This window comes from Budorcas taxicolor, chromosome 2 (genome assembly GCF_023091745.1).
Source record: "Budorcas taxicolor isolate Tak-1 chromosome 2, Takin1.1, whole genome shotgun sequence".
Taxonomy (NCBI): Eukaryota; Metazoa; Chordata; class Mammalia; order Artiodactyla; family Bovidae; genus Budorcas; species Budorcas taxicolor.
The window spans coordinates 100,209,449-100,223,349 of record NC_068911.1 but is presented as its reverse complement, the minus strand read 5'-3'; the positions used below and the strand labels follow the sequence as shown (position 1 = coordinate 100,223,349).

At 36.1% G+C, this 13,901-nt stretch overlaps 1 protein-coding gene across 1 annotated transcript in view; it reads right to left on the bottom strand.

Moving 5' to 3' along the window:
- Positions 1-13,901, bottom strand: part of LRP1B (LDL receptor related protein 1B) — a 1,834,206-nt gene that overhangs the window by 930,648 nt on the left and 889,657 nt on the right. Inside the window, exon 12 of the mRNA XM_052653145.1 lies at positions 462-642. Coding sequence (XP_052509105.1) covers positions 462-642 — 181 coding nt within the window. The remainder of the gene's footprint in view (positions 1-461; positions 643-13,901) is intronic.

Below are 13,901 nucleotides of genomic sequence, written 5' to 3'. Positions count from 1 at the left end.
CAACTAATTCAGAGGATTATTAAAGGGGATCATGGACAGAGCACAGTAACCTATTTAATACAATGCCTGATCCTTAGTAAATGAACAATAACAAAAAGTTGCTATTTTCTAAATACATTACATTTCAATAGCCTTTAATTAAAAGTTAAATCAATTGATTTGTTGGTTTGAATTATTTATCTTGGTGCCAGTCCATCTAAAATGGAGAATGATGGTGCTTGTCTGAATAAATCAAGTAAATGTATTCTTTATACAAATAATCTATATCAGTTCAATGTCTTTTGGTAAGTTTACTTAGCATATTCTCTAGGAGAGGAAATCATTAAATGAGTAACTTTTCTTAATCAGGTCATTGATATGTGAATGCACATTTGGAATAAAACTTACTTCTTTTAGGTATGCAAAAACCAAATTTATCTAGCATCATTTTCTTTCTATAAAGCTAATCAAACATCTCATACCCGCTAACAGGATCCACCACAATCCCTCTGGGGTGGGACATTTCTCCCTCTAAGAGAGTCTTCCGACTCTGAGAAGCCTTTTCTAGCCTGGCCACATTAATGGTCTTCCTATGGCCATCGTTTGTCCAGTACAGGTTATTTCCTATCCAGTCCACAGCAATGCCCTCCACATTATCCAGATCTGCAAAAAACAAAAACAAGAAAGGAACAGATTTTATATTAGTGTTCACTATTTATGTTCTACTTAATGAAAAGTTTAATTGTAAAAGGAATATATTCTGATCCGTAAATTCTTTTAGAGTCAGACTTTTGCCAATATCATCCCATAAAACAGATTTCACTTTTGTTTTGAACATCATTATGTGAATGACAGGCCCTTTCTTGAGATATTTTAATTGAAACAGTGATCTGCCAAAAAAATAGGAAAATAGATGATGAGAGATAAGAGGGTGAAAATGAGTCTTCAGAATAAAAATATAGTTTTATAAGCTGTTCAGAAGTAAAATGTCAGGTAGCATGATCAAATAGCATGTTCAAAAGTAAGCAGGTTTAAACATGTAATATACAATGTGAATAACCAAAACAATGCAAATGCCTTTTTGCCAAGAAATGAAGAGGTTCAGTGGAAGAACATCTCTGAAAGCCCAGAAAAGGTTGTCTCCATGGAACTACAGGAAGAGTGAACTCAAAGAAGTGTTAAAATATTTCTGTATATTCCAGACTTATTTTGAAAAAGGACAACATCACTGGCTCCTATAAGAGACAAGCACTGATAACTTAAAGGAATACTCTAAACATACAATCATATGAACTCCTCTAATTCAAATCTTTATAAAAAGGTAAACTCCGGTGCTTATAAATGAAGGTTGACAGTCTATTATCACACAATAGCAGTAGAATAGATCCCCAATGTAGAGATTTTTATAACTACTCTCTTTCTATGGTCTTTTACTCACTTCCAAATTGTACACATCATAAATATAACTCTGTTCCTCTGGTAGAAAAAATTACCATGAACTCCTCCTCTTCTTTAAAACCCAAGAAACCATTGTCTCTTTTCCTTCTGGTGTGAGATAAAGAACTGGCACTTACTGGACACAACAGGTAGGAGTTTATCAGAGACAGAGATGAGCATTCACACACTCCTGGGAAATCTACATGACCATTCAGTTCAGTTGCTCAGTCATATCTGACTCTTTGTGACCCCATGGACTGCAGCACACCAGGCTTCCCTGTCCATCACCAACTCCCGGATCTTACTCAAACTCAAGTCCATTGAGTAGGTGACGCCATCCAACCATCTCATCTTCTGTCCTCCCATTCTCTTCCTGCCTTCAATCTTCCACAGCATCAGGGTCTTTTCAAATAAGTCAGCTCTTCATATCAGGTGTTCAAAGTACTGGAATTTCAGCTTCAGCATCAGTCCTTCCAATGAATATTCAGGACTGATTTCCTTTAGGATGGACTGGTTGGATCTCCTTGCAGTCCAAGGGACTCTCAAGAATCTTCCCCAGCACCACAGTTCAAAAGCATCAATGCTTCAGCACTCAGCTGTCTTTATAGTCCAGCTCACACATCTGTACCTGACTACTGGAAAACCATAGTCTTTACTAGATGGACCTTTGTTGGCAAAGTAATGTCTCTGCTTCCTAATATGCTGTCTAGGTTAGTCATAACTTTCCTTCCAAGGAGCAAGCGTCTTTTAATTTCATGGCCACAATCACCCACTTGACTTTGCATTCCAGAATGTCTGGCTCTAGGTTGGTGATCACACCTTCAGGATTATCTGGGTCATGAAGATCTTTTTTGTATAGTTCTTCTGTGTATTCTTGCCACCTCTTCTTAATATCTTTTGCTTCTCTTATATCCATACCATTTCTACCCTTTATTGTGCCCATCTACATGACACTCCCCCATATATATAGATGTCATAAATATTGACTGTTATCATATTCTTTAATCATGGCCTTCTGGCCTTGGGAAAAATAAAGTTTTCTTTTGTGACCCTTTTTGCTAATTAGTATGAGCTCTAGCTCAGGATAACTAATACAAGGTGTGATTTGATCTAACTGAAAATCTCATTAGAGTGATTCAGATTTGTTCTCAATTTCACTAAGCTATCTGCTTCATTACCAACCAATATGAGTAATTTGCACAGGTTAATTGTGCCTATGCTTAGAAAAAAGTTTAATTTTGCCTTTGCTTTATTGACGCTTAATTCTTCTGAGCACTTTCTTGCTCTAGCATAATGGAAAAGAATAGCTGGTTACTCTTTTCTATTTATCATAGTCTGTGGCTGGTTTTTATCTTGATTATTGGTTTTTGAAATTTATATTACATCTGAAATCTATTCCAGCACAGAAACTTCTTACTTAAAAACCTTTGCACTTTTAAAACATCTTTTGAAATTGACTTGACAGTTTTCTTTTTTATGTGAAACAGTTATAGCATTATATGATTGAAATTTTATTTCTGACACTTGGGTAAGCAATTCAGTCACTCTGATCCTTAATTTTTTCCATTTAAAAAGGGATGATAATAATCGCACCTACTCTTGTGAGATGATAACAAGACATAAATTAGCTACTGCATGTAAAATACTTAGCATACTGCCTGGAATACTGTAAATTCTCAACACGTGTTAGTTTTTATTAATTCATCAGGATTAAAATGTGTATATATTTGGGCTTTTTTGATAGGAATATACCTTATGTTTTTCTCTTTTAAAATGATTATTCAGTAATCATTTCCTGCATTTTGACCAATGGCCAAATTTAATTAGAAATAGGATATGCAGAGTCAGCTGTGAATAAATAGAGTGGAATGGAATGGAATTCTAAAAAGCAGAATGTGGGAAGATCCTGTCTCTAATTAGTTTGGTTTTGTATTTGAAAAATGAAATGTTTGAACTGCATAAAGTAGAGATTAGAATCACAAGTTTTTGAACCACACTTCCTAGGCTCTGACAGTCATTTATTCTCTAATGGAGCAAGTTACACCTGATCTTTAAGATGGGTGTAATGATGGTGTTTAATGCATAGGATTATTTTGAAGATTAAATTCATTAATGTATGCAAAATTATTAAAAATAACATGTGATACACAATAAGTACTATATAAATGTTGCTATGAATATCATTACTAACAGTATCACTACTATTATAATCTCTTTAGGTATCTATCTTTTGAGAAAGAAATGAATCAACTAGCTTAAAATGTTTTTTTAATATTATTTGTGTGGGTGTGTTTTTCTTTTCTGAAAAGAATGAAGCTGAATGTAAATTTTAAGATCAAAAAAAAATAAAAATTGAATCTTATGTGCCACTTGGGAATCTTTTTTAGGCTATCTTTAACTGGACAGAGAGAAGTTTCCTCTCTTAGAATTGTAGGACAAAGCCTGAACAATCAATGGATCCTTTTCCCAACAAATATACACTGGTAAGGTAAAACTCCACCTCTATATCATTTGGCATATTCCTTTATCTTATGACTTAGATGAAAAACTAAAACATTAGTTTTATATACAAATCATTTTTTATTCAAGAGGGATTGGTTGAGACTTGCCTGAGACTGACTATTTGGAACTCCATAACAAGAAACCTTCAACTAGGTGATCAATAACATATGAAGGTTTATGACACTGAACTTGAAACAAACATAGGTAACTACAGAGACACTAACTGCTAGTTCAAGGAAATACATGACTGTTCAAAAGAGAGAAAGTTGTTTGTTAAAAAGAAACTTGCTAGAGTAGATTGCTTTGATACCTTTGGGTAAGAGTTGAAGTAGTCTACATTCCAAAATCAACATTCACTACCTCATGAGCATCATCAGTACTACACAACTAATAGCAAACAAAATTATGACCTTTTTAAAAAATCTGGTCAAAATCTTCCTTATGCTTCAAACAAATACCCATTTTTTCATTTATCAATAGGAAAGAACTTACTTGTAGTTTTTCAAAAATCAAAAATTCCAATAATAATGGCTTCTTTTCATTTTTTATAGATTGAGATTATGTCTGTATGTCCCCTTTAAAGAATTGAGACACTTATCTATATAATTCAGATTGAAAATAGACTTTTCATGTATTCTGTGAATACTTAAGATTAACATGTTATTTGACTCAAATTATTAAAGTTTTCATTACTTTTTCTTTGTAAACATTGTTCTAGTACATCAAGAATAACTTTTATAAATAGACATAATATATAATAGTGTGCTAGAAAAATATACATCTCCATGAAAATCTAGATTTTTCACTGAAGTGAAAAATTCTTGACAATAGTATTGTTATTTCCTATAAGTGATACCTACCATAAATGAAGTGAAGATGAATAAAAGATAATTAAACTTATGTAAATGAAAAAGAACAATTATATTGATTTAAAATAAAACAGAAAGCTATTTAATTAATGTAATATCTAGGATTAGGTGAAACAAGCATTTAAAAAGAAGTTGGAAAATATATTCTAAAACTAAAGCATTATTATGGGTATGATTTTTAGATATTATATATTTATGGAAAAGAAGATTAAAGTTCTCATAGTTAAAATGAAACCTTCCACTTTTAAAAATGGGTCCAAGATAATAAATAAAAAAATGAATAAATGGCTAAGGATGTGAGCAGTGGCTTTAGTTTCCTTAAGGTGCATATCATATTTCCAGATTAATGTATAAGTCTTAATGCTTTACAAAATAATTTGATTAATATTGTAAGGAATTAATTGGAAATTACACACCATCACTGCCACTATTAAAACACAGGGCCTAGATTTTTCCAAAGTATTCAAGTTTTTCTATCCTTAGTATGAACATAATTTTTCTGAGTTAGAGCCAAGTATTAAAATTCCAGAAGTGTTGGCATGAGTGCAAAGTATGACCACATGTCTTAAATAACTGAAAGTACCCTACAAATGTAGACACATCCAGAGCCAGGGTTATCATGCCTCAGAGGTAGTGATTGGACAACTCTCCTGCCTCATATTCCTATAGTTCAATTAATACAAATTCTTTCTGTGCATTTCAATAAGGCCCAAGGTGTCATAGCTCATATGTATCTGACTTGTGAATGAAGTTCATTTCATTAACACTGTGGCAACAATGTTTGCCTACTGAATTTTCTATCTCATAAGATTATAGGAATACTTGGCCCGACTAAAGTTTTCTGTATAATCTGCCCCTAGTGGCTAGCTAAGGCTGATGTTCTCATCCTCATTTTTAATTCCAGGTCCCTCCTCAGTTCATTTATTAGGTTGAGGAGGGTGAATACACAGGCTACTCACAATGGAAACAAAGTATTTTGCTGTTTTATTCAAAGAGATCTGTAAGGTGCATATAGGGGTCTTAATTTCCAGATGAAGAGAATATATTAGAAACACAGTGATTTCCTTCTATTTTAAAAAAGAACATGTTTTTATTTTTAGTCTGGGGAGAAGGTGATACAGGTGGTCTCTCTATGACATTCAGATATTTCATCTTTGATCCAATAATGAGCATTCAGTTCAGTTCAGTCGCTTAGTCATGTCGGACTCTTTGTGACCCCATGAATTGCAGCATGCCAGGCCTCTCTGTCCATCAACAACTCTCGGATTTCACTCAAAAGTTTCTCTCACATCCATTGAGTCAGTGATGCCATCCAGCCATCTCATCTTCCGCCGTCCCCTTCTCCTCCTGCCCCCAATCCCTCCCAGCATCAGAGTCTTTTCCAGTGAGTAAACTCTTCGCATGAGGTGGCCAAATATTGGAGTTTCAGCTTCAGCATCAGTTCTTCCAAAGAAATCCCAGAACTTTGATCTCCTTCAGAATGGACAGGTTGGATCTCCTTGCAGTCCAAGGGACTCTCAACAGTCTTCTCCAACAGCACAGTTCAAAAGCAATTCTTTGGTGCTCAGCCTTCTTCACAGTCCAACTCTCACATCCATACATGACCACTGGAAAAACCATAGCCTAGACTAGACGGACCTTTGTTGCCAAAGTAATGCCTCTGCTTTTGAATATGCTGTCTAGGTTGGTCATAACTTTTCTTCCAAGGAGTAAGCGTCTTTTAATTTCATGGCTGCAGTCACCATCTGCAGTGATTTTGGAGCCCCCCAAAATAAAGTCTGACACTGCTTCCACTGTTTCCCCATTTATTTCCCATGAAGTGATATATGAGCATAAAGAGAATGTCACAGCATGCACCATACTTACCAACACAGTAATCTAAAGTGATGAATAAAATGAAACATATTAAAGCCTGTTAAGCACTGAGATGTTTACCCTATTTTCAAGCTTACAAGTTAGCTGTTTTTGTTTCATGGATGATGGTGGATGACACAAGACTTGTAGTTCAGGTATAGCACAGCTAGAAGCATGGTCATCAGCAGACTGGTGTCCCTTTAGTCCACAATCCCAAATGGGATGGGCCTATATGGATGCCTTCACACACAGTGGGCTCCATTACATAGGAGAAGAATTCTGAATTTAGAAAACCCAGTATTTTCTAATGGGCAATAAGCAGCCCTACCTATTTGCATTGGATGGATGTTCTACCTCTTCTTCCAAGTTTCTGTTCCATGCAAACATCCTTGTTAGAATATTTCAGAACAAAAGGCAATTGGTGCCTTCCTCTAAGATATGCAGAAATCTGAGAGATCCATGAAGTGTCTCCTAAGAAAAGATCCTAAAAAGTTATAATTTATGTTTTCAACAATGCAGATGAAGTGAAGAAGCATATGAACATGATTGTAAATAACAATCATTTCTGGGTTCCAGGCTACAGATCTATGGGAATTCTCTATTGATTTATACTACCACATTTTATATTGTTCGACTAGCTATGTGTGATAATTAACTTATAAGTCAATTTGGTCAGGGCATGGTACACAGAAACTCAGTTAAATATCATTCCAGATATTTCTGTGAAGGTACTATTAGATGATATAAACATTTAAATCAATGCAATTTAAATAGAGCAGATTACTCTCCATAATGTAGGTTGATCTAATACCATCAATAGAAGGCTTTAAGAGAAAGCAGACTAGGTTGATCTAATACCATCAATAGAAGGCTTTAAGAGAAAGCAGACTAAGATCTCCTGAGGAAGAAGGAATTTGGCTTCTAAATTGTCTTTGGATTCAAGAAGCAATATCATCAACTTTTCCCTGAATCTACAACCTATAATTCTATCCTGTAGATTTTGGACTTGTTATTCTCTACAACTGTGTGAGACAATTCTTTAAATACATATCTTTATTTCTTCTTCTTTATGTATACAATCTATAGGTCCTGTTTCTCCAGAGAATCTTAATACATCACTGCCATGCCTGTGATCTGGAAAAGCTTTTGCTCCTAACTTCTGTTAACAACCTTTTGCTACCCAATTCCATCCACTTAGCAAAAGAGATAGAGAAGTGAAGTTGCTCAGTCGTGAAGTTGACTCTGCGATTCCATGGACTGCAGCTTACCAGTCTCCTCCATCCATGGAATTTTCCAGGCAAGAGTACTGGAGTGGGTTGCCAGTTTCCTTCTCCAGGGGATCTTTCTGACCTGGGGAATGAACCTGGGTCTCCCACATTCCAAGCAGATGCTTTACCCTCTGAGCCACCAGGGAAGCCCAAGAGAGAGACAGAAGAGAGTAAAAATTGCTTCAACATCTGAACATAAAATATTGGAGATATTCTTGAATATTCCATTTGGTCCTATGAAGTGGTGATCATTTTTAAAAAGAAAATACTTTGGAACTTACTGCACTAATACTAAATTACTCCATCTCTTTCTATTAAGTGAAAAAGCAACTCTATTAAAAGTCACTTGAACAATTTCATTTCATAAAAAGCGATGTTTTTACTAGCTATATTTTCTAATATGTTTCATATTTTTGGATTTGGTAATTTAAACATCCAAATAGATGTCACTTCAGTTGATAATTTTTATTGAACCTTGAAAAGAAACACACTTTGCTTAGGCATAATGTTTAGTGAAAGACAGTGACCATTAAGTTTCATGTTGAGTTTAGAAGTCAGAGGCTGAACATCTCCATTATACTTCTGATAACCAGGACAAAGAACAAATGTGTCATCCCATCCAACTGTCTTCCTGCAGATTAGCTTAACATATTAAATTACCAAAAGTGTACTTATTTCAGACACTCATTAGTACCTAGTGGGAAAATGATAGGCAAAATACATGTGTCGATAATAGGTAAATGTAATAAAGGAAGTCTTAATAGTATTTAATAGTAATTTATCTCACAATAACTTTATATAGCTACCTAAGAAAGTGTATACAGTCATAACCCTCTTTAGTCCACAGGTAGACTTATAAAACTTAAGCAGTGAATCAAGGGAAGATTCAGTAATAAAACTAGACAGGGATCTAGTTTTAAAGCTGGTATTTCAGAGACTAAAGGCAGCTAGAGAATCATATGGAGCTTCCCTGGTGGCTTTGTAGGAAAGAATCAGCCTGCAATGCAGGGGACACAAGTTTGATCCCTGGGCCAGGAATCTCCCTTTGAGAAGGAAATAGCAACCTACTTCAGTATTTTTGCCTGGGAAATCCCACGGACAGAGGAACCTGGTGGGCTAAAGTCCATGGGGTTGCAAAAGAGTCAGACATAGCTTAGAGACTATACATACAAGAGAATTATATAGTCCAACATCTAGATCTACCAAACATGGAAGGAAAAAAAAAAAAAACCTGGAAAGTAAAGTTATTCACAGGGACTCACATTTAGTTAGCAGTCAATTCAGTCAGTCTGGAAATATGGCTCATGTTCCAATGTACCTATCTACTATAAAGTTGGATCTCTAGCATTGTAAAAAGAAAAATTATAAATTGAACCAAGATCCAAAGAAAGTTAACATAAGCAACAATTTAGTAGCAGGAAACAGTGGGACATGAAAGAGAAAGGAGTAGAAATGAATAAGATTACTAAAGGAAAGGAGGATTTAACAACCTTCCAATCAAAACATTATTCTCAATAAACTGCAGATTTGACTTCTGACCTAAATACATTAGATGGCTGATAATGTAGTTTCAATAAATATCTGTATGAGGGAAGTCAAATATTAAAATAAACAAGGAAAAGTTGAGACATTGCTATAGTATACACAAAACTGAGAAAATATAACTACTAAATTCATGATGGAAAAACTGGTGAAACTGAGTAAGGTTTTTAGTAGGACTGTATCAACATTAATTCTCTAGTCTTGATAATTGTTTTATTAGATAAGATGTTACTACTAGGAAAACTGTGTGAGGGATATCAAAAAATCTCTATATCATTTTGTAGTTTTTCCACCAACCTAAATAAAAGTAATTCAAAATTAATTTTTAAAATTTAATCAATTATAAGAATGAATGTTTTATAAATACAAATAATATAAATATTATTTGTAATATAAAGACTATACTATTTGTAATATAAAAATACATTATTATTTGTAATATGAAGTCACAGGACTGGAAAAGGAGGTCAGTTTTCATTCCAATCACAAAGAAGGGAAATGTCAAAGAATCTTCAACCTCCCCCACAACTGTACTCATTTCACATGCTAGCAAGATAATGATCAAAATCCTTCAAGCCAGACCTCAACAATATGTAAACCAAGAACTTCCAGATGTACAAACTGAATTTAGAAAAGGCAGGGGAACCAGAGATCAAATTGCTAACATCTGTCGGATCATAGAACGAGCAAGGGAATTCCCGAAAAACACCTACTTCTGCTTTATTGACTATGCTAAAGCCTTTCTGTGGATCACAACAAAGTGTGGAAAATTCTTCAAAAGATGGGAATACCAGACCTCCCTTACCTGCCTCCTGAGAAACCTGTATGCAGGTCAAGAAGCAACAGTTAGAACCAGACATGGAACAATAGACTGATTCCAAATTGGGAAAGGAGTATGTCAAGCCTATATACTGTCACCCTGCTTATTTAACTTATATGCAGAGTACATCATGTGAAATGCTAGGTGGGATAACACTCAAGCTGGAATCAAGATTGCCAGGAGAAATATCAATAACCTCAGATATGCAGATGACACCACCCTTATGGCAGAAAGTGAAGAGGAACTACAGAACCTCTTGATGTAAGTCAAAGAGAGTGAAAAAGCTGGCTCAAAATTAAACATTCAGAAATGAAGATCATGGCATCTAGTCCCATCATTTCAGGGCAAATAGACAGGGAAACAATGGAAACATTGAGAGACCTTATTTTGGGGGGCTCCAAAATCACTGCAGATGGTGATTATAGCCATGGAATTAAAAGACACTTGCTCCTTGCAAGAAAAACTATGACAAAACTAGACAGTGTATTAAAAAGCAGAGACATTGCTTTTCCAAAAAAGGTTTGTCTAGTCAAAGCTATGATTTTTCTAGTAGTCATGTACAGATGTGGGAGTTGGACCATAAAGAAGGCTGAGCATCAAAAAATTGATACTTTTGTGCTGTGGTGCTGGAGAATACTACTCTTGAGAGTCCCTTGGACAGCAAGATCAAACCAGTCAATCCTAAAGGAAATCAACCCCGAATATTCATTGAAAGGACTGATGCTGAAGCTGAGGTGCCAGTATTTTGGCCACCTGATGGTAAGAGCTGACTCACTGGAAAAGAACCCAGTGCTAGGAAAGACTGAAGGCAGAACGAGAAGGGAATAACAGAAGAAGAGATGTTTGGATGGAATTTACTAATTCAATGGACATGAGTTTGAGCAAACCCCATGAGACTGTGAAGAACTGGAAAGCCATGGATGCTACAGTCCATGGGATCACAGAGTCGAACAAGACTGAGCAACTAAACAACAAAATGTAAAGAAGATGTTAAAGGTTAATTAGAGCATAATTTGTAGGAAGAAAGGAATAGTGAAAAGTGATATTAATGCTATATTTTCTAACAGTGAGTTAAATGAATCCTTATGATTCCACAGAAAATTGATAAAGAAAATTAATGCTAAATAATTTATATAAATAAGTATATAGTATAAATTCATTCAGAAAACTAAGATCATGGCATTTGGTCCCATTACTTCATGGGAAATAGATAGGGAAACCATGGAAATAGTGTCAGACTTCAATTTTTGGGGCTCCAAAATCACTGCAAATGGTGATTGCAGCCATGAAATTAAAAGATGCTTACTCCTTGGAAGAAAAGTCATAACCAACCTAGACAGCATATTCAAAAGCAGAGACATTACTTTGCCAACAAAGATCCGTCTAGTCAAGGCTATGGTTTTTCCAGTGGTCATGTATGGATGTGAGAGTTGGACTGTGAAAAAGGCTGAGCACCAAAGAATTGATGCTTTTGAACTGTGGTATTGGAGAAGACTCTTGAGAGTCCCTTGGACTGCAAGGAGATTCAACCAGTCCATTCTGAAGGAGATCAGTCCTGGCTGTTCTTTGGAAGGAATGATGCTAAAGCTGAAACTCCACTACTTTGGCCATCTCATGCGAAGAGTTGACTCATTGGAAAAGACCCTGATGCTGGGAGGGATTGGGGGCAGGAGGAGAAGGGGACGACAGAGGATGAGATGGCTGGATGGCATCCCCGGCTCTATGGACATGAGTTTGAGTGAACTCCGGGAGTTGGTGATGGACAGGAAGGCCTGGCGTGCTGCAATTCATGGGATCGCAAAGAGTTGGACACGACTGAGTGACTGAACTGATCTGAACTGATGAATTCATTCAAGCTAAATATGAAACTGTGCAAGTAAAACTTGAAACTGTGCAAGCAAATGAGATGTTCTTTGGAAAGTCTGGGAAAGTTTAAGACAGGGATGTCTTATGTATATTAACTAAAAATCATATTTTTATTAAAAATGTTACTTAAGTAAAATGAAGCCATGTAATTAAAAGATGACTGCTCCTTGCAAGAAAAGCTATGACAGTGTATTTAAAAATTAGAGACATTACTCTGCTGACAAAGGTCCTTCTAGTCAAAGCTATGGTTTTTCGAGTAGTCATGTATATATGTGAGAGTTGGACCATAAAGAAAGCTGAGTGCCAAATAATGGATGTTATTGAATTGTGGTGTTGGAGAAGACTCTCTAGAGTCTCTTGAACAGCAAGGAGATCAAACCAGTCAATCCTAAAGGAAATCAACCATGAATATTCACATGAAGGACTGATGCTGAAGCTGAAGTTCCAATAGTTTGGCCTCCTGATGTAAAGAGCTGACTCATTAGAAAAAATTCTGATGCTGGGAAAGATTGAAGGCAGAAGGAGAAGGGGATGACAGAGGATGAGATTGGATGGCATCACTGACTCAATGGACATGAGTTTGAGCAAGCTCCAGGAGATGGTGAAGAACAAGGAATCCTGGCATGCTCTAGTCCATAGGGTCACAAACAGTTAGACATGACTGAGTGACTGAACAGCAACAAAGTTCAAATGAATTATGAAAACATGTAAAATTTTAGATTTCTTAAAAGTCATCAGAGAAGCTCTTTATTAGAACAATTTCAGTAAGTATCAAAGTAACTTAATATAATCAAAGAATAATAATAATGATTCAACTTATTATCTCTTATTTTAGAAAAAAGAATCATTCTTCAATCATCCTTTTTTGTGTTTAATCAGTTTAATTACTATTTTCAAAGTGATAGTGTTAGTTGCTCAGCTTTGTCTGACTCTGTGACCCCATGGACTATAGCCCATCAAGATCCTCTGTCCATGGGATTTTCCTAGGCAAGAATACTGGAGTGAGTTGTCATTCCCTTCTCTAGGAGATCTTCCAAATCCACGGACTGATTCCCAGTCTCCTGCATTGAAGGTAGATTCTTTACTGTCTGAGCCACCAGGGGAAGTAATGATAGCCAAATAAAAGGCCCCAGTCATCCACTTAATGCATATTCCTTGCGTATCTATTATATGCCAGGCACTGTTCTAAACCCTAAGGGCCTATCAAAGAATGAAATAAACAAACACCTCTGATACCTCGAAGCTTACATTCTTATAGCAAGACAATAAACAAACAATATATACTTAGGGCTTCCCTGGTGGTTCTGATGGTAAAGAATCTACCTGCAATTCAGGAGACCTGGACTCGATCCCTGGGTTGGGAAGATCCTCTGGAAAAGGGAATGGCTACCACTCCAGTATTCTGGCCTGAAGAATTTCATGGTAGAGGAACCTGGCAGGCTATAGTCAATGGGGTTGCAAAGAGTTGGACACAACTAAGTGACTTTCACTATATACCTAGGATAGTGAAAAAGAAAGTGAAGTCGCTCAGTCCTGTCCGACTCTTTGCGACCCGTGGACTGTAGCCCACCAAGCTCCTCCGTCCATGGGATTCTCCAGGCAAGAATACTGGAGTGGGTTGCCATTTCCTTCTCCAGAGGATCTTCCCAACCCAGGGATCGAACCCAGGTCTCCTACATTGCAGGCAGACGCTTTAACCTCTGCGCCACCAGGATAAGTACTAAAGAAAAAAAGTAACCAGAGAATGGCAGTAGGATTTAGGTG